The sequence below is a fragment of the Boleophthalmus pectinirostris genome, unplaced genomic scaffold (assembly GCF_026225935.1).
Source record: "Boleophthalmus pectinirostris isolate CB_2022bp ecotype Guang Dong unplaced genomic scaffold, ASM2622593v1 HiC_scaffold_18, whole genome shotgun sequence".
Taxonomy (NCBI): domain Eukaryota; kingdom Metazoa; phylum Chordata; class Actinopteri; order Gobiiformes; family Gobiidae; genus Boleophthalmus; species Boleophthalmus pectinirostris.
The window spans coordinates 21,313,287-21,333,879 of NW_026571133.1; the positions used below are offsets into that span (position 1 = coordinate 21,313,287).

At 38.2% G+C, this 20,593-nt stretch overlaps 3 protein-coding genes across 8 annotated transcripts; 1 reads left to right on the forward strand and 2 right to left on the reverse strand.

Annotated features, from left to right (window-relative positions):
• Window positions 1-106: 106 nt before the first annotated feature.
• Window positions 107-5,325, forward strand: LOC110161507 (proline and serine-rich protein 2). 2 transcript variants are annotated; one of them, XM_055153980.1, is made up of 5 exons: window positions 275-324; window positions 555-657; window positions 757-867; window positions 2,241-2,505; window positions 2,576-5,325. In XM_055153980.1, exons 4-5 carry the CDS (start codon window positions 2,397-2,399, stop codon window positions 4,114-4,116), a joined length of 1,650 nt encoding a protein of 549 aa, XP_055009955.1. In that variant the 5' UTR covers window positions 275-324; window positions 555-657; window positions 757-867; window positions 2,241-2,396; the 3' UTR covers window positions 4,117-5,325. The 2 variants fall into 2 exon arrangements, with proteins under 2 accessions (XP_055009954.1, XP_055009955.1); XM_055153979.1 differs by lacking the exon at window positions 757-867 and having other exon boundaries at window positions 107-324.
• Window positions 5,326-6,299: 974 nt separating this feature from the next.
• upf2 (UPF2 regulator of nonsense mediated mRNA decay) lies at window positions 6,300-17,198 on the reverse strand. Of its 5 annotated transcripts, none has more exons than XM_020926708.2 (21): window positions 17,134-17,198; window positions 16,223-16,573; window positions 15,321-16,100; window positions 15,086-15,246; window positions 14,797-14,988; window positions 14,579-14,725; window positions 14,074-14,177; window positions 13,915-14,000; window positions 13,735-13,843; window positions 13,518-13,631; window positions 13,323-13,439; window positions 12,823-13,212; window positions 12,478-12,753; window positions 12,117-12,300; window positions 10,965-11,113; window positions 10,681-10,785; window positions 10,471-10,569; window positions 10,231-10,404; window positions 8,018-8,159; window positions 7,637-7,757; window positions 6,300-7,077 (listed from the first exon to the last, which is right to left on the reverse strand). In XM_020926708.2, exons 2-21 carry the CDS (start codon window positions 16,570-16,572, stop codon window positions 7,068-7,070), a joined length of 3,810 nt encoding a protein of 1,269 aa, XP_020782367.1. In that variant the 5' UTR covers window position 16,573; window positions 17,134-17,198; the 3' UTR covers window positions 6,300-7,067. The 5 variants fall into 5 exon arrangements, with proteins under 5 accessions (XP_020782367.1, XP_020782369.1, XP_055009952.1 ...); XM_020926710.2 differs by having other exon boundaries at window positions 17,024-17,152; XM_055153977.1 differs by lacking the exon at window positions 17,134-17,198 and adding an exon at window positions 16,663-16,948 and having other exon boundaries at window positions 10,231-10,401.
• A 436-nt stretch (window positions 17,199-17,634) lies between these two features.
• slc35e3 (solute carrier family 35 member E3) lies at window positions 17,635-20,581 on the reverse strand. Its single transcript, XM_055153249.1, has 8 exons — window positions 20,172-20,581; window positions 19,445-19,891; window positions 19,249-19,359; window positions 19,122-19,181; window positions 18,304-18,402; window positions 18,144-18,226; window positions 17,979-18,063; window positions 17,635-17,870 (listed from the first exon to the last, which is right to left on the reverse strand). The coding sequence occupies exons 2-8, from the start codon at window positions 19,844-19,846 to the stop codon at window positions 17,769-17,771; spliced, it is 942 nt and encodes a 313-aa protein (XP_055009224.1). The 5' UTR covers window positions 19,847-19,891; window positions 20,172-20,581; the 3' UTR covers window positions 17,635-17,768.
• Window positions 20,582-20,593: the final 12 nt, after the last annotated feature.

Here is a 20,593-nt window from a genome sequence, read left to right on the forward strand (position 1 = left end):
CCTTCTATGGCAGGGCATAATTGAATAGATGAGCCTAACATTAGTTGAAACTATAATGGGTGTGCAGGATATTTTGTGAATGTGTCACTTTTACATGACAGCCGGACGCCTGAGTGAAACCACAAGCGGACTGCAGACACACGCCCTCTTGACGGCAGTGGGCGGGCTGGAGTCGAGGTTTTAATAAACGCTCAACGTGTCGCTCTCCTCAATGCGCTCAAACCTGTCGTCTTTGTTTCTCCGGATTTTTTCAATTTTAATTTTATTTTTACAACTCATCAGTCTTGGTCATACTTTTAAAATGTCAGACGGGTAGAGCTTTTGGTAAGTGATACTTTAATATAATGGGGATATTAATAAGGATAAATATACTTATGATGCCTAAGACTCAATAGACTAGTAGCAAAAGTAAATAATTGGCTAAATATAATTTAAGGCTAGTAGTTACATGTTTAATTAGCATGTGTCCTTCAGCTACATGCATGCTGCCTGTTTTATGCCTTTCCCCTTAACTGAAATATTCACTATGCTGGACGACACTCTTTATTCTTCAGAAATATGATAGCTGTCATCTAACCATTGGTCATGGATGTCCGCATGAAGTCCAGTACCAGACTACAGTTTGGGACAAATGAGGCAACAGGTCACAACCCCGGAGTGAGTATGGAATTTAGTTTGTTTTACGTTTTCCTCTTTATCTTTGTCTACTATGAGCTGAATACATTATATTAATGATATTTATTAATACATTTACAGATTGACATTAACATCATATAAGATGTAATATTTGATGATGGCACAGTACAAAGTAGGCCTACATTGAGCAAAAAAGTTTCACAACTCTTGAAAGGATATGGGGTATATCAGGTAACTATTTCTCAAGCATTAATTCAAATATTAAGGCTTGTCTACCAAATTAAAGTGGATTAATCGACTTTCTACATAATTCATCCATTTTAATTTTGTTTTGTTTGTCCTATATGACCATGTGACAAAACTCACTCATATTTTTACATTATAGTAAAATATATGTTAGAGATTCTTAACAGTTGTTTTATCGAAGCACAGCAGGCATATACTGTAAAATTGTGGATTACATTTAAAAAGGAAAAAGATGCAATGTTTTTCCCTATTGTATCTACTGTCAATTATGAAAGATGCTCGCTGATGTGTTTACACAATATGCTCAGTCATTATGACCATCAGCAAATGACACTTACTTTAAAACTGGATCCTTGCGAGTGCCTTGGGGATGACATTTATTATCAACACAACAGAGACAAACCGGTCGAGCTGCAGTCTTTTAGGTCCGGAGCTGTTTCTGCACAATAGGCATCATTCACCTCCTGAAACCTGCATATTGCTGTCTATCTCACATTAGTTTCAGTTGGGTATTGTTGCAGGTATCTTTGTGTCTCAGTGTAAAACCAAAACATGCAGCAAACTTATTATAAAGCAACATCATCAGCTCTAAACAAAAAACATTTAAACCACTAAAGGATGGCCATCACCCTGAAATAACTTAAATAAGCAGCTTTGTACAGTCAAACAAAAAAGTTTCTTAAATATACATAGTATTACATTCATTGTCTCCTCGCGTGTTACTAATGCCAATGCAAACCTAAATCTTACAGCCTAAGAACTGGGTCTCAAAATGAGCCTGCATGCAGTTACAGGATAGCCCATTGTGTGAATTCTCAGTGGTTGCTCTGTTTGAGGCTGGACAGGTAGCCGAGGAGGTGAAGTAAAGATGAGGAGAGGAGTGGGAGGAGTCATCTTCTAATAGAAGAGAAGGCTGTTTGGGCTATAAATAGGGTAGGAATGAACCTGTGAGGGCTGGGATGCAGGAACAAACAGGTCAGTGTTCATGCAGTACACTTGGGCCCTGTATGGGATAGGAAGATTTTTACTAGGAAAATACCTACCTAAAGTACACCAAGTAGAAACATATATAACTTGCATCCCATATGAAAATCCATTTCGACAAAGTAATAATTGTCTATTTTGTTCTATTAAAAAATGCCCATGATGAGATTGAAACTTTTTTCTGGATCCTAAAAAGGCCAGAACACAGCCTGATATCCATGAAATATTGACACCAAACATACTTCACATTGGTAGAATATTTGAATGGCCAATTTGTACATTGTCATAAACACTGTGACATTATTACATTACGGATTACAGAATATTAACATTTGTATGGAATAATAAACTTGTGTGATGCCTGTTGTGTACAGAATGATGAGCTGAAGTTCTTGAGCCAAGAAGAACAGGAAATCCTCTACTTCTTTGAGAAGACCATCGATTCTCTGGAGCAGAGTCTGGAGGAAGATGAGCTGAGGCCCCAAATTCAAGCCTTCAACAATTCAGCAGTAGATGGTGCTTCCAACCCTATGTCTCATCGTCAAGCCAACCCAAAAGAGCAGGATATTATAGACTTGGTTCGTCCAAAACCAGACCTAGTACAGACCAAAGACACAGCCTTCACCCCGAATAGTCCAGGTAGCGTATTTGTCAGATTCAGTGTAACCCTTCAATAAAATGTTTGTTTTGATTGTTATTTTTCTTTCAGATTTCCAAAGTCTGATTCCACCCCCTGAGAGCCACTTTGAGGTGAAACCTCGCAGCGACCCAGATCCTTTGTCCTTGACAGACTATAACCCTTCACTTCCAGACAGTCACCCAGTGTACCACCCCCCTGGCAGCATCCCAACTCCTGCTCTGATTGCTCAAAAGATTGCAGAAACCCATCCTGGAGGCAGCACGGTGCTGAGTGCGTCATCTCTCCTTAGACAGCGAAGCTCTGAGTTTGAAAAGTCAGTCAGCTCCAATAAACAAGGCCCTCCCACCTCCACCAAGCCTGTACGCTATCCTGCTAACATCAGTGTTGTTCTTGGGAACAGAGAACAGCAGAACCCTTCACTGGCCAACATTAACATTGAGGAGAGAAGGGCACAAATGCTAGCAAACCTCTCTGGGACTTCACACCCTTTACTCCAAGAAGATTCAGAACAAGATCAGGCCACAAGAAACACCCCAACTCGTAGTGTGTCATTCAGAGATCCTACTCCTGAAAAATCTCGCATGGAGGCATTGTCAAAATTAGGACTGACACGGAACCGGGCCTCGTCAGGTGGCGTATCATCACTTCCTAGCACCTCTCTAGAGCCTCTTGCTGGTGGAGGAGCAAGCACTACAAATATGGAGAGAATCAGCACACTTCAAGAGCCTGGTAAAGCACCACATGTTCTTGCCAGTAGCAAACCTTCCGAGATTAGCACTGCTCCAAATGTAGTACCACTACCTACAGTCCAGGTACAAAATACACCACCAAGCAGTAGACCACAGGGCCGTATTAGACCCGCAGTGGAATCCACAAACATCAAGCTCCCAGAAACCAGTCCTAGATCACCACTTTTGAGCTACAGAAAACCAGATGCCCCTTCACCAGATTCCCACAAACGTCTTGAAACCAAATACACCCCCCAACCAGCCTACACTCAAAACGACTACTTTCCTTCTCCTCCTCCACCGGTGGAAACTTCAGCTGAATTTAACAACTATGGAGGAAAATCTATTGTGGTGAATTCTTCTGCATCCTTTAAGAGTGAACTGCCACCCTCTCCTGTAAGTCCTGAACCTAGAATTCTATCACCTGTTCTGGCAACCCCACCTGAGTTCAACTCTTATGGAGGAAAATCAAAAGTTATGACTCCCATTCCTGCTTCAAGAAGGGATCTCCCTGATATTCTTAGCTCACACATAGACAAGAGTCAAACACAACACTCTGAAAATGCTCCCACAGAAGCAAACAGCTACGGAGGAAAAACACGAATCATCAACGCCTCAGTCAGTGCTAGTCGGCCATCGGAAGGTTCCTCCAGGACTGTCAAACCACCAGCTCCGGCTCCAGCACCCAGACCTCCGCGGCACTCCTACCATGGGCAGACCGCAGCGCCCAAGTCCCCACAGCGGGCTCTGTCCCCTGATCACAAGCGACGTACTGGCTCAATGTTCAGACCACAGGGAATCACAGTGCAGTTTTCAGGTAAGGGGACGTCAGAGGAATCAAGGAAAGAAGCATTGAGGAAACTTGGGCTTTTAAAAGAATGATTAATTTGTTTATTGTCTACACCTGCCAAACCAGACTCTCTGGTGCAAAGCAAAAATGTGTGAGGTGTGTCAGGAAAGAGACCTTCTTTACAGAGGAATGGAGAATAATCAGATGGACTTGCACAGCTTGTTCTGACACACTGATACCAAGTTAGAACTGCACACTTAACACATTGTCATCCTACAGCAGACAGTGTATTTGTACATATCAAAAATGCTGCTGTTGCCCCAAGTCTCATCATGCATGTGTATTTTTAAAATAATATTTATGTTAATGGATTTTTGGTAGAGTATTCAAAATGTTTAATCAAGATACTTAAAGTGAACAATATGAACAAATATAAGAGAAAGGTGGCTATAAAAATATCTCCATATATGTGCCAAGACACTCTTTACCATTTTGGGTATTGGTGAAAAGGGTATTTTGTCTCACTGTGACAAAATGATATTAAGTGCACTTTCTACAAGGAGCCAAAGCTTTGTAATTTAATTTTTTAACAGTATAAAATGTAATTCTGTAAAATGTACATTGTGTAAGGCATATTTTTGTTGGATTTGTAGATATGAATTGAAGTTGAAGCAGGATATTTTTACACATGGACAAACCACAGACTGTGGAATGGCTAGTTTTTTGGGTTTTTTTTACTATGCAGAGGGAATACTTTAAAGCTGCTCGTTTGGGATGGGCATTGTACAAAACAGAAGCACTAAAACCACAGTATCTAGAAATACTTTGGTGCATTTCTGCTGCAATACTTGTATTCTAGTTGTTCTAGTGGTTTTGTCATTGAATTTTTAGTTGAATCTATGTTTTAATGAGTGAATGTTTACTGTGTATCATGACTCCGGCTTCTGTAGTTACCTACAGTTATTTTGAAGTAAATTTCGCACAGATTTGGGGCAGTGCTTTTGTGCTCAGCTGTGTGAATAGCTTAAACAGTTTTGTTTACAGACTCTGGTTTTCTGTAGTTTATCTACAGGCATTTTGAAGTATCCAGGTGAGCCTACATACCAATACTTACATATACTAAATCTTAATCAAAGTCGTGTGTGACGTCACAAGTGCTGGGACTGGGACAAAGGGAGATTGCTGTAGTTTATTTTCTATTAGTTTGTACTATATTAATTACCTATAATATTTACTATACAAATCCACTTGATGTAATATGTATTGATGATTTTTGTTAAATATTAAATCGAACAATACCACACTTTTGTAATTATTTCCTTTGAAATAACTCTGGAATGTAATGAATGAAGTGTGTTTAATGATTACCACACAACAGCTGGTTGTAAAACCATGAGACAAACATAAAATATAGTTCTCACTTGACATAATGAATGACTCTGACTAAAATGTCATACTAGACAGCATTATTTTTATTTGGATCAATATTTGTCAAAGTGTTTCCAAAAATTATTCATTTTTTCCCCCCACGCATTTAAAATAAAACAACCACTGTGGGACATGAGTATACTACTGCCTATAACTTCAATCTGATCCACAAAGGTCCATGCAGCCAATTATTATAACTATTATACTATTATTATATTGTAATTATTAAGTATAACATGTCGGACCTCTTGATTCACTCAGCAATCTAACATCAGCTGTAACAATACATAATAGCAATTTGTATTTAGTTAAAAAATACCAATGCACAGATGTTAAAAGGGACAATTATGTAAAATTAATTAATATGAAGTTTTACGAAGTCCCCTCATCATTATCTTACTGAGAGTTGCATCTAGATTACTTTAAACATGTTTGAGTAATCCTGCATTAGGCTGCTTTTGAGGCTTGAATGCTCAGAAATGTCAGTTTTCACCTACCCCCATCTGCTCACAGCTCTTCTTTTACTTGAGGCTATTGAAAGAATTCTGTATCTGGTTCATATATGTAGGGTTCAAAATGTCACAAGGTGAGAGCCATTGACTATGAGTCTCACCTCTACAACTATGATTATGAAGAGGAATTCCATGGATTGGTTTCCATTATTGCTGTTTTTGATCAACGGTTTACATGTTGCAGTTTGCACTGAAAGAAATATAACTAATGATACAGTTTATAACATGCATGTTATAATTCATTACTAAATACCCTAAAAAGCATATGACTTTAACACTCTGCTGTTCAAAATAAAACAATGGTTTGAATTTCTTATCAGAAATAAAGCAGTTACTGATGTGTAGTTTAATTTATTGATTTGTGTTATATGGCACTAACAGTATAGTGTGACAAATATGGTTCATATCCATAACAAAACTCGACTGTTATCACCATACACCAAAAGTATTAACAAAAAGTCACATTATACTTTTCCAATCATGTCTTGATTTTGACATTTAAGATATTACGTAGATCTCTGTTACGTTTATACAATGCGTATGTAAAGAAGTGCCACAAAATACAGATGACTCCAATAGTGTTTGCTTCCCGCTTCTCTCCAGCTTGTTATCTGACAACCAGGTTAATTATTCCTCTCTTTCCAAAACACATCAACTTTGGATTTATATTTAAAACTCGTGCTGACTTCTCAAGCCCAATACTTTATTGCCTCAATGGCAGTCTTATTCACTATTCCCAAAAATGAGACATTTCAGCATTTGCATGGAAGGTAGACAGGGGTCTTGTCCAGCTTGCCGTTAGCTGTTCAATATTACACAGCTCTGTTCTGGACAGTTTTGCATCTATATGCTGTTGTGCTACTCTCCACTTTGCTAACAGACAAAAAAGAAAAGACACCTGTCACCTGTGTCCGACCTCTGGACCCCAGACCGGCAGTCCTGGTTTGGTCCTCCACCTCAGGCTCCAAAGTGTTTAGGTCTTATCCTGATTCAGTGGAAGCCCAGAAGACTTTTTCCTGCTCAGACCGGTTATTTCCGATCTTGCTTTTTTACCTGTTCTTTCTTCTACCCACTTTTTCAATCATCCTGGACCCAGACCTAGGTCAACGTCTCCTGAAGGACAGAGCAAAGCATTTACTGTAGTCTTAAGATATACAAAATCTTTCATTCTTACGTAGAAAAGAAAAGAAATTATAAAAAGGTCTACTGACAAAAACAATATTAATACAACAATAAATCTACTGCACAATGGGCTACACCTGAAGAATATAACTGAGTGAACACCTTGCTATCAGATTGGAACAAGAAAGGATACAAAGGATAATTCATTGCATCATTCATTTTAATTTGATTCATTTGTAAACTTCACAACTGTCCTTCCTCCCTGGAAGCTTGCACAATATACATCTTTGAGCAAGGCATGCTAAAGGCTACTGAAACGTCACACTGAGCTGCCCTGGCCTAGTCCAAAAAAGTATATTTTCTCTGCTGCTTGACTTTTTGTGTTGTTTTGCCTGCATTTCTCGCCTCTCTTGCATTTCCTTCCTTGAAAATTTGATTCTGTTCAAAGAGAGGATGTCAGATGACAGTGCACAATGAAATACTCCCTCATGTACATCATAGACAGACTGTAAGGGTCATCTGTCATCATCTGTCAGGGCTGGGGTCTCACCTTCCACCCGTTTTGAAGATGAGGTCTGCATTGGGAGCCCCTTTTGGGTGCTGATAGCGAGGCCTGCGCTCTCTGTTGGTGTTTGCCTGTGCTGGACGCTGAGCCAAGGACTGCATCATTTCTGTGACAATACAAGCAGAAATATTTCACAAATATAATAAAATGTTTTGAGAAGTTCCCCAGTTGTCTGTAAATAACACAGGTATACCAATGAAACAATGCAACAATGCAGCCTGATGTTGTAACGCTTGTGCAATATGGGTCTCAAAATAATGATCAGCTGAAGTTTTCTTCAGATTTTCCTTGTTATTTGGCTATGACATCTCTGTGGGTTCCTTTAGAATGTAGCTGTGGAAAGTGTTATGATAAAACATGGATTACCCTGGTAGTCCTCCTGCTCCTGTCTTTCATTAATGTCCAAGGTGAGTTTCTTCATTCTCATGCGTTCCTCTTGCTCTGCTTGCTGCTGGTTGAAGTGGTTGGCCGCGAGGTGTGATGACAGGGGTACATTCAGTATCTTGTACTATTAAAATGGAGAAACATAACTTTGTAGACTTGCATATTTATTTTGAACCGATTGTCCTTTTGTCCTAATGGGAATATGAAAACAGTGGTAATGTATTGTAAAATGCAATTTTCATGGATCTTGCATAAAAACAAACCAAACTGGTCAGCGGTCACAAGTTTCTGTGTTTGCCCCAGTGCATTTGATGGCTGTCCTTTAAACAGACAACTCTACATTACATCAAACCTCAAAGCAGAGCCAGAAAGTTGGACACGCCCAAAGACACATTAGCCAGGCTCAGCCTTCAGTTCACAAAGTCCAGCCCAAAAGTGCCTCAACACATATATGGAAATACACACAAACTTGTGTATTTGAGGAACTACAATGGCCACACGATATACCATCCTAATCCAATTAGCTATAGCCTCAAACAACCTATAAAAAGGATCTGTATAGTGGCATAAAACAAGCAATTACACTCCATAATGTACGCATAACACATATGCAGTTAATATCTTATCAAGTGATACTATGTACATGCACCAAGATATTACCATACCTTATACCCAATAGTTTTTTTTTAAATATAGAGATAAAAGAGGATGGCAGAGGGGTGACACATGATTATTAAAAACACAACATCCATATACATGTAGATGATGAATCCAAGTATATTGGCAACATACCACTCTAACACAACAGATAAGAACCACTGTTCAGTATAGGTTGGAGTATTGTCAGCAGTACATATTTTCCTTAGGTTACATAGCACACTTCATCAAAAATGTTTTAAGTTAACAGTATCACAAGCAGAAAGCACCAGAAGGTTTGTGAGAAGTGTTTTATCAAAAATACTTCTATAAACAATTTGAACTATAAAGCTTTGACATATATCCATGCCTTCTTGTTTATTACTCTGTCTCAATATATTATGCCTCATGTTGTGGCCAATTGTTAAGAGGGGACAAGAAGCCCTCTTTTAACAATTGATCATCAAATACAAGAGTATTTTTGATAAAACACTTCTTACAAAATTTCTGGCGCTTTCTTCTTGTGATACTGTTAACTTAAAACATTTTTGATGAAGTGTGCTGTGTAACCTATGGGAAATATGTACCGTTGACAATACTTCAACCTATACTGAACAGTGGTTCTTATCTGTTGTGTTAGAGTGGTATGTTGCCAATATACTTGGATTCATCATCTATATGTATATGGATGTTTTGTTTTAAATAATTATGTGTTTGATCATTTGGTCACATGACCCCTATAAATTGGGTCATACCTGCTGCTCATTCTATCAGCCCCGATGAAGACTCATAAGTAGTCGAAACACGCTTGGCGTGACCACTAATAAACATATTGCAAATCAGACTGCCTCTGCCATCCTTTTTATTAATGTATTTAGTTACATATTCTGTAAATCTGCCATATTAGCCAAAATGGCAATTTGGCATCTGTAGTCCTTTGATAGTTATTAAGGTTAGCCTTAAAGTAGACATATTGTGCTTGTGTCTGCTATATAGTTATAATCTATGACACCCATGTATCATTCTCTTATAATTTGCACTTTTTAAATCACAATGTTCATTTAAACAACTTAATAAAGGAAGCAAGTCTGCTGACTTCCATATTGGAAAACTGGTGCCCAGTGGGAGCCGACATAGGCGTAAACATCATCACAAAACATATTGGCATGTCACGCTAGCATGTAGCAGATTTTTTTCATTTGTACAAAAATGACGGAATGCTATTGAATCCTACACATATCACCAAAAAAATAAATAAAATGAAGAACAAAAATGAAGTAGAAAGCAGGGTATCCTGGTGACGGTGAAAATTAGGGTAACTGACAATATGGTGTCTTGAAAATAAGCGATTAATGGTTGCTCAAACATGCACGACTCACTCCAAATACAACTTTGGGAGAGTAAATTGTGAGGTGACACAACTATAACATGGTTAAAACCTCTAAAGTTGATCTGGCATGAAAGTTCTGCTTTAAAACAATAATTCTGCAAATATACAAATAACAATTTTTAAGATCTTTAAAGAATAACATGTCAAACTTAATAATACAAAACATTACCTGCTGCTTATTGCCTTTGCGCGTGAGCATGACAAACTGCATGGTGTCAGATATGTCACTGGCTCCCTCTCCGATGCATGGCGGCCCGGCACCACCTTTTTTTAACTGGCTCTTCAACTGGAGAGGAATGGCCACATCCAACTGGTGCACCTTCACTGCCTCACCACTACGCTGCTGCAATAAAAGAGAAATGTTTTGTGTGTTTAACATTTTTTAGATTGATCACATCTAGGATCATACTTGAAGGTTCTCCAGCATCATCTTATCCAGAGCCTGTATGAAGTCCTCATCTTCAGCACACGCCACATGTTTTAGTCCTCCACCACGGATGGTCACCTCCTACAAACAGCCAATTGCGTTTGACCAATCAGAATGGAAATGAATGAAAATTAATTTAATGCAGACAATCATAATTGAAATTAAACAATAAATAACAAATATTCCCATTACATTGTTCTCTTCATCAGTCTCAGTTTCTTTGTTGGAATCTGTCTGGTAGTCTGTATTCTCCTCATCATCCTCTTCATGTTCCTCATCGTCATTGTCAGACCCTTCCTATATTCAGAAAAATAAAAATTAAATTAGGTGTTCAGTCATGTCTTATATAATTTGTTCTACTCTTAAAACAACTGGGGCTAAGCAAAATTTGTAAAGAGGGCAAAGCCATAACTAGAGGCTAATTGAAATTTATCGAAAAAGATAACTTAAGCAGTATTCATGCCAACAAAACTCACATCATCTTCCTGCTCATTCATTTCACTTTCATTGCCAGACTGCTCCTCTGTCTCAGCGCCTCCCTCTTCATCGTCATCATCATCTTCTTCATCAAGAGCATCGGCTTCACTCATGGCGCTAGAGCGACCATCCCTCTCCATGGCCATACCTTACAAAAAACACAGACAGAGTCAAACTAAATAACTATAAAACTTATACTTTAATAAAAAATAAAATATATGAACACAGAGGGTAAGACTCGCAGAGAGAAACCAGTACAGCAAGCAGTGAATGCCTTTTTTAAATGCATGTGGTCATTTTCTTAGAAGTGGCCCCACAAAGTTATTACGTAAACACAACTAGAGGAGATTAGAATTATGAACACTGAACATTATTAGGGATAATTATAGCTTGATTGCCAAATGATGACGATAACAAGACAATTTTAATTGGAAAGGCAGTGTAAAGATGTGTGGTAGCTAAGAAATGCCTGAATTTGAATCAAAGAAGTATGATTATAAAAGGCACTTTTAACCTTAGGGTTAGCCGTGCTGACTATCACTGTGAATCAAAGAAATGTAGCTAATATTTTTAAAACATACAAGGGTAGAGCAGAAATGTGCTCATTTCACACTGAGACAAGAGCTTGAACTAGGGCCAAATAAACAGACATGGACTGATAGATTAAATGGAAGAGCAGTTGCTTAAATGTTTCTTTGCAGGTAATCTTGTCTCAGATGGAAATGCATATTACTCTTCTACGTAATTTCTTTTAGTACTTCTATAAACTGCTCCTTGTATCTTTTTATGCAACAAATTGCATAAACCAGTGCAAGAACTACTTTTACACTTACATAAAAGAAACATGAGCAAGTTGTATAACAAAATCTAAAAAGTTCTCATGATCTTTAATTGCCGAAGGCCGAAACTTTGTGTACTGAATAAGCTGTGAATGGAATAATTAGATTTCTTTGATTTAGGCAGTTATGAGTCTAGATGTGAGGAATGTGCGAAAGGTAAACCTGTCTGACAGCTGTAGACAGAGGCGTAATGCTACACATACACATACAGGAATGCTGCTATGCAGGAACAATCAAGACTACACAAAAAACACTGTTCCATTTCACATTCCATCATTATTAACCGGATAAAGTTGACTGGCATGGCCTTACCTAGTTTGACAAGCACCTCCCTTTCCAGATCAACAACCTGTTTGCTGGCCTCTTCCAGGGAGCTACAGAGGGTCATTTTGGGCCGAAGCAGTTCTAGAGTATCAGTAATCATGTAATCAATGTCAATGGGAAATGGGTGATCTTTGTTCCAAATGTCCAGACTCTTCTTCCACCAAATGTACCTCTGCAATAAAAGATACACATTAGATCACTCAATTGTTTCCAGTCAGACTGGAAGAGTAGTAAAATTATATTGACTCTGGCACCCCCTAGTGGGATTATAATGTAACTGAATACACATTTTATATTACTGCATAATAAGCATTTGAGACAGGGTAATGCATGCAAAAAAGTATCTTACCTGAAAATATATGAGGAAACAGTCTAATTTCTTTTTGCTGGAGCCTCGATCAAAGTATTGACCACAGGTGTCAAGCAACGTGCAAACAAGGCGGATGCGGAACAGGTGGTCTGGAGGGTCCAACGGACTGGATGTACCATCTTGATTTACTCCGAAGCATATGAAGGAGAACAGGGTACGGAAAATTACAGCTGACTCCACCATGCGATAGTTATAGAGTTCACCAAGAAACTTGGCACTGCTAATGCGACGCTGATTGAACTTTGGTTGATTAACCTGCAATAAGAGGTAATTTTCTCAGTGTGAAACAACAGTAAAGTAACTGTGATTGATCTGCTCCTTTACCTCCATTCCCAGTCGAATGTCCTCCAGGACTCCATCCACCACATGGATACCCACATCTTCTTGGTAAGCCACAAGTCCTGCCAGCAGATTGGCCACACAGTGGATACTGTTGTATTTGACATTCCAAATGTTCACCATGCAGCAGATCAGGTAGCTCTTGATCTCAGGGTCCTGCCAGGGCAGCTTTCGCATCTGCCTTAAAACTTTCTCAGTGGTCACCTTTGACAAATCCTTGTACAGTAGCTTGCGGATGTATTCCTGCAGTGGAGGCCTCTTTTTTTTCACTGCTTTCTCAATTGGAGGAGGGTTACAGTAGTAGTAAGCATTTTCCACCATTGTTACGTAACGAGCATCCAAGTGCTGAGCTTGCTTCTTGCGCATCATTTGTTCCTAAAGTTAAAAGTTAAATAATATTAACATCGTAATGATCATTAAAGCTGTAATTTCTGTTGAATGTACTTTTTTGGTTAATACTGTTCATAATAATTAAAAATACGAACCAAAAGGACACTAGTGCGCAGGTGAGAGTCAGGTGACCTAAAGAGGAACCGCCCGCAGGTCTCCAACAGTGTGCATGCCATTTCAATGTGATGATGAGTGAAATCTGAAAGCAACATCTATTTGCAAACATTAAGTGCAGGCAGTAGTATATATATTTGCCCCCTTCATTAAGACTATACTTATGGGATACCCACCTTAAGACACTGAAGTGTATCTGTTTTTGAAAACATCTTGAACTTGGCCAGTTCCCCAATGAATCTGACAGTTTTGTTTTTAGTTTCGATATTTATCTGGTCCTTCTTACGAATCTAAAAAAAAATTGACATTTACGATTGAATTACACATAGTAATATAGTTTTATGTTCTGAAGAATCTTATGTAAAATAATTGTATCATATTCAAAATTCTTACATGAAACCTGAAGTCGCCCTTTAGCATGGAACAAAGGTCTTCAGCCACATCTGACATACAAGGATGAAGAGTGGCCACCAAGCGAGCGTAAAATGGTAGTAAATCAAGCCTGAAATGATTTGATAGGAGGTCTTGGTTGTGTCTAACTCAGGTAAAAACTTTATAAAGTATACTGAATACCTTTGCCGAGGGACTGTAAATAAAGCTCGCACCAATTTCCTCCTGTTAGCTTTGGTGTTCATGTTCATGCAGAAGTCCATGGCAGCCTAAAAACAAAAGTTTTACAAATGTATGATAAGGTAAGAATCAAGGCAAAAACAGCCTCACAATGATCCTCACCTTATCAATGAGGTCTCTATTCACACAGTTGGGAAGCTGTTGGATAAATGCATCTACAATGAGCTTCAAGTGTGAGCCAGTGTTTGCCTCCTCGTCTTCTTGTTCTAAAGTTGAATACAATGAGAATTTAAATAATTTACATCACAAACCATCTTTCTTACTGATTCATGCAGCTTCTCTAACCCTGACTATTATGTGTATTTCTTTGCCTTTTGTTTTTCTTCACAGAGGGTCAATATTAATAAAATACTGAGGCATCAGTTGTGTAATAAGGTTAGTGCATGATTTGTTTTAATGCATAATACAGAACATACACCTAATTTTTTAACCATGTTTAGTGATTAGTGTATAGTTTCTCCTATACAGCGCTGTGTCATGCACCGAACCAGACCAAAACAAGCTCATTTGCAGATGTATGCTTTGTCATGAAAACACACACCCATGCCATATGATTCCAGTGAACGTGCTGCCAATTCTACGACTGGCCCCATAACAGTAACTTTACCTTGGTCATCCATTAGCTTTTTGGCCAATTCTTCATTTTCTGTCTCTTCGGGCCCTTCCAGTTCGAGAGGTTCATCTGCGATGTCCAAAGCCTCCAATTCTAGTTCCAGCTCTTCTGCAGTGGTGGCATCCTTTAGCTCTCTGCCATCTATAAACCAGATAGCATAAGATACAAGGCAACGCTGTCTATAAAAGCAGTGGCAACATAACAAAGAGTACCCCTGGCATCATCCTTGTCTTTTCCCTGGTTTGCCTTCTCGTTGTCTTTGAAAAGGATGGCTGGGACAAATGCCTTCAGGTCCACCAAGTTTTCATAAAAGTTTCGGGCATCTTCATCCTCCCATATTCCCCCTTCAAGGTCATACTCTCCAGGCTTTCCAGGAGTAAAAATGTCAATCCCAGGGCCATGCTCTATAAAAAACACAATGTGAAGTTCAACAAACAGACCAATTATTTTCTTAAGTAATTAGCAATTAATTAGTATCTACTGGGAAGTTTATGGTTTTACCCTCTTGCACTGTCTTGTCTTGGGGTAACTCTGGCATATTTTCATCAAGCAGATCAGCTAAAGATTGAGTATTGGCCAAAAGCTTTTGGTAAGAAGTTGCAAATTCCTCATACTGTTTGTGTCGGTCCTCACTCAGTTCTCCTTTAGAATGCAAAATTCGTCTGAAAGGGAAACAGGTCATATTTAGTTATACATGGTACATATAGATGACTATTTTTGGTAGATATAAACTGACCGGTTCTGTCTCTCAATGTTCTGTAGTTCCCTGTGGTCCTTCTTCAGGTGTTTGGCAAGTGATGTAAAGTATTCCCGCAAAAGGTTTTGAAAAGGCTGCTGTTTTTCTGAGCTGATTATCTCACTTGGAGGAAATACTAAACTATATTTCTCTGCAGCCAGTTTAACTTTTCGTGGTACTAGACCTGCTACGTCATCTCCACAATGTTTGCAGAAGCTTATGATAACTGACACATGAGTGTGAGTCTCCCGGTCAGTGTTTATGATGTTTTTCAGTTGTTCATAAATGAGCAAAAGGCCTTCCTTGTCAGTAAAGAGTCCAACAATGGTGAGCTCTGCAATAAAGCGCAGGTCTGTGCGCAGCTTACTGACATTAGGTGTCTTATCCTCTTTTCTAGCCTCAAAGTGCTTTTTCCAAGACTGCAACAATAATGGTGCAAACTCTGCATACCGCTGGTGAAACAGTGAGCATAGATGAACAGCACAGCCCACATCTGAAATCTTAAGTTTTGCCTCTACAACAGAGCTCACAGCCTCTCCAATATATTTGCTAAGGTTGAGAGAGGCAAAGTCATTGGAGAGTGAGTCACGTTGCTGTTCAGTAAGTGTCCGCAGTTTTTTGACAAAAGCTGTATTCTTTTTGAGACTAGAATCCAGCCGACTGAAAAAGGCTTCTTCAGGACGACCATCTTGGGCACTTTGATTTTTGCTGCGCAACTCCTTCCTGCTCTGATGTCGCTCCCAGGCTTCCTGGTGTAGTTGGTGACACTCTTCCTTCTCCCTTCAGGAATCAATACACATAATTAAGTGTAGTTGTTATAACTGAGTCAGAAATATGAATTACATTACATTATAGACCATAACAGTACAATATATTAGAATAAATGTGTAGAAGAGACTCACTTCACAAGGGCTGCCTCCTCCTCACGCTGTCGTTTGCTTTCCTCCTCCTGGAGCTTCTTCTTGTGCTCCTCTTGCTGTCTCTTTTCTTCCTCCTCTCTCTTCTTCAACTCCTCTTCAGCTTTTTGTTTCTCCTCCTCCTTTTTCTTACGCTCTTTTTCCTCCTTCTTCTTCTTCTCCTCTTCAATGCGTTTTCGTTTCTCCTCTTTGCCACTGTCCTTTTTAGCACTCATTTTAGTGTCTTCCTTTGTTTTCTCTCGAGGTGCACCTCTTCTCTCTCCTTCTCTATCCTTGTTATTGTAGGAAAACTCTTTCTCATCCATGTTCACTACGCGCTTACCTTCAGCAGGCATGCTGTAAGATTAAGCAATAAACATCACCGTGAATAAAAACTTAGAAGATATATTAACGCTAACGTTTAAAACGCATTTTAGATCATATACCTTTTGAGAAATATTCGTACTAGAGAGAAAGAATATAAAATACTAAAACCATTATTATATGGCAGCTAATTTAACGTTCCAACGCAAATGCACGTTAGCTTCACGTTAAATGAATGTTTAACAGTATGTTTGCATCCAATCCGAATAAAAAATAAAATACAGTACAAATAGGGACATTACTGGTACTGGTAGATATGTTAAGCAAGACTAAAAATTTAGAACACTGAAGAAAAACGAACAATTTACAACACGTTTAGCATTAGCCTTAGCTTCGATAGCAAGCCTGTGGGAATAACCGCTAGGCTACTTCCGTAAGCAAACCATAATGTAAACACACGTTTTGACAGCCCGAAAATACTACCTAAATCCTCGTTATGTCCTCGAATAGAACCATACAGCTTTACACCCTGGATGAATTTGCTAATGCTCTTGCAATGTCAAAATAAACAGGCACTGAGAAAAGCACTTTACCTTTTTTCCGTAATTTAACATCCTTAGTTGAAAACCAGGACCCTAAAAACGACTCTAAAAATGCCTGTCTAAAATTTTGTTCCACAACCCAAATTTCGACGTGAGGTGGAAAATACTCATATACATAATCTTACATTAGATATATTTATTTATTTAAGCATATTATTTTTATTAATAGCATGTTAAAACATTGAGAAGGCACAACTTTATAATGTGTGTTAATTTAAACGAACTAAAATTATCTAAAGCTAGCCTGGCACTGGAAACCATGTGGTAAAAACAAATAAAATAACCAATAATCTCATTACAGTAAACACTGAAAAATGAACTGAAATAAAGTTGCCAGAACCTAGCTGGCAGACAAATTGAACTTAAAGCTGAATAACACTTTAACATCTATAACCATTTTAATCAAACCTAGTATCTTTCAGATGTTTCTCAGACTCTAGAGTCACATATTTCATCATATTTAAATCTCAACCTAATAAACCAAAGCACTGACCAAATCAAGAACATTTTATTTTAGCTTTAAACAGGCTGCAAGGTAACTAATGTTAAAACTGTACAGAACTAAATTCTCTGAGTGCATTAGGCAGAAGTCCATTTTAATTGTCAGTCCATTTTTGAGTTTCACGCTAAGGCCGCTGAGCCAAGCGACTTTTCCCTTCTTCTTGTTCGGTGAGCTTAATATGTGTGTAGGAGAGAATACCAGCCAGAGTGCAAAGGATTCCAAGTGCCTGATAAGAACACAATGAGAGACAGCAGTTAAAAAATAATAATTATTAAAAAAAATATATTATATATATATATATATATATATATAAATTGACTGATGTAGTACTGACCTGGTTGACTGACAGTGGGTCTTGAAAAAGCACGTAACCTCCAACCAAAGTAATGCAAAATTTAAAATGACCAAACATATTGTAACTTAAAGCTATGTTGAGAATTATAGCTACAGAAGGATAAATCAAACAAAAAGTGGTTTCTTGAATTAACAAAAAGGATACGTGACAGCTGAGGTGTTTCCAATGATCCAGTAGATGGAAAGGTTGACCAGGAATGCCACCACACCAGAGAGAAGTACAGTTGCCTAGTCAAGATAAACGCAACAGCAATTATACACACATGTATGTATGTATGTATCCAAAGTAAACAGTGAAATATTACCAATGCAGGCAGTGACCAGGGTCCAAATATTCCCCCTTCACCAGTAACTGGCTCAAACAATGGAATAATGCAGATCAAAAAGGCTGATGACAGCGGTGCCTAAAACATTATGAATGCAACAAAAATGGTAAATATATATTAATAACAAAATATTATTAATAACAAATTACACCATTCCTTTTGTTAATAAATATATCATATTATTACTGATACTACTTATTGACATAACTCTGGGTGTGTATTTTTACTTACCATGGTGATATAATGCACACATTAGCAAACACTGCCCAAAAAAATACACAATGGATTTAAACAGCACATTTTCAGGAGTGTGTAATCAATAAGTCTTCATGGTCCTGTTTATTTTCAACAAAAGGTAAGATAGACTAACTGAAAAAACTGTTGGCCAATGGTAGCTTCCTTGTAACTATAATTTTATGTGTGCGAGATTTGTTTAACAGCACAAATCAGCTTACCTGTTGTAGTTTAAAAAAAAATCTGTTCTTTATGGTCAGACTGCATTAAAATAAAGCCCAGATTAAAATCTAATTTAAGTAAAAGATTCAGACTGTGTTGTACCTGCAGTTAGAATCACACCCCCAGAGAAAGTTGATTACGTCAGCTGCAAAGTATGTGTTTTTATGCAAAATAACAATAGCTTATATATAAATATAAACAAAGACATACATATCATACAAAGCATACAAAATATAAAATTGACATCCACAAATTCAACTGCCAGAAGTGAATTTATGCTCAATGGGGTATTTTGAAGTCACACGTATGCACTTTTAAATCTGTCTCTCATGTTCTTTTACCTGGTAGTATAAAAGCTGCATGGAGTTCACCTGGAGCTCATGTTGTTTAGCTCCCACCCACTAGAAGAGAAAATATGCATGTTATGGTCATTTTAAATCATCATGAATCATAGCATGATTTGCTTACCACTTGGTACAGTGAGGTCACCAGAACACCCAGAGAAGCAAACACAGTCCCGAGCAAATTGAACCTCACATCATAGTAAGAATTTAGTATTACACCCAATGTTATAGGCACCTAGTAAACAAAAGGGTTAAATATTGTTTGTTTGTATTGTTATTTGTACTGAAAAACAGTCATGGCATATTCAGTTTGAACAAACCAAGGTCAATTTAATCTTTGTGGAGAAGGTTTTCTTGTAATAGGCCGTCTGAATGAGGATGATTACAGGTGTAGTCATAGCCTTAGCCAATTGATATGTTCCGATTGAGTTGTTCTGCAGGGAAAGATTGGTGAAGGCCACAAAGCCACAAAAGCTTAAAGCTAGCCACACTATCCTGCGAATTGGAAGGCTCTTTGGAGAGAAAATGTCCATTTTCTGACACATGTAAAGTCCCAGCCAAGTGATCACAAAATGAACCAAGGTCAAAGTCATGTTAGGAAATCCATAATGAACATATATCCACTTGTTGATGAAGACTATGCAGATTGAAGAGAGCAAGTTGACTAACAGGCCAGCAATAAGTCGCTTGTTGGCTGAGAAATGTGTAATTCCTTCAGCCATGGTTCTGTTTTCAATGAAGTTCACTTCAACTGTTGTGTCTTCATACTAAAAATGAAAAACATTAACATTAAAACTATTTTATTACATATTTTACACTAGTGAGTAAAACAGTAAGCACCGCGAAGTTATGACATAAAAAAAAATCCTTACAATCATGGGGTCACAAAAAAATTAAGTTAAGCTATATTTTGTTTTAAGAATCAAGAAAAATAACGGTTTTCTCAGTGACTTAAGCAGTTGCCATAGTGGTCTGCATAAACGTGTCAACTTCTCACGACAAGGGGTTATTTCATTTCATCCACTCAATGGACTTGATTGTTCCTACCTGGGGTCTTTATGGATTTACTCTTCCAGTTTTCCCTCTTCCATTGCAGAAATTGGTTGCCTGGAACTATACTCGTATATTTTCCCAACATATGCGTCACAAAACCAAGAGAGTGGAAATTTGCTGTAAATGCCTAAAAATACTTGGTCTCTGAGAGTGTGCTCCGTAGTTTGGGATCTGGGGCTCATCAAGTCCTCAGTAAACCTCCCTATATGTTTCCTCTGTGTTCAGGCTGACGCCGCTTAACTTGCGTGTTTTGTGCAACAGTGCCCTCTTCTGCATTGGTCATTATACTCTCGATAAAACACAGACGGAATTGAACAAAAAATACAAGCTAATTAAGGCCAATAAAGTGAAGCATGGCAAAAAATTTAACCATTTTTGATTTAATTAATTTTTCCCTCTCCACCAGCATCTAGTTT

Bases quoted from the DNA above. Each gene is read 5' to 3' on its own strand.
- LOC110161507 (XM_055153979.1), top strand. From the start codon at position 586: ATGGATGTCCGCATGAAGTCCAGTACCAGACTACAGTTTGGGACAAAT. The intron at 658-2,240 runs GTGAGTATGGAA...TGTTGTGTACAG, and splicing joins CAACAGGTCACAACCCCGGA to AATGATGAGCTGAAGTTCTT. The intron at 2,506-2,575 runs GTAGCGTATTTG...TTTTTCTTTCAG, and splicing joins CTTCACCCCGAATAGTCCAG to ATTTCCAAAGTCTGATTCCA.
- upf2 (XM_020926708.2), bottom strand. From the start codon at position 16,572: ATGCCTGCTGAAGGTAAGCGCGTAGTGAACATGGATGAGAAAGAGTTT. The intron at 14,726-14,796 runs GTACTCTTTGTT...TCTGGTTTATAG, and splicing joins AGACAAGGATGATGCCAGGG to ATGGCAGAGAGCTAAAGGAT. The intron at 10,570-10,680 runs GTAATGGGAATA...GGCTGTTTGTAG, and splicing joins AGACTGATGAAGAGAACAAT to GAGGTGACCATCCGTGGTGG.
- slc35e3 (XM_055153249.1), bottom strand. From the start codon at position 19,846: ATGGCTGAAGGAATTACACATTTCTCAGCCAACAAGCGACTTATTGCT. The intron at 18,227-18,303 runs GTAATATTTCAC...TATCTTGACTAG, and splicing joins CCTGGTCACTGCCTGCATTG to GCAACTGTACTTCTCTCTGG. The intron at 18,064-18,143 runs GTATCCTTTTTG...CATAGCTTTAAG, and splicing joins GGAAACACCTCAGCTGTCAC to TTACAATATGTTTGGTCATT.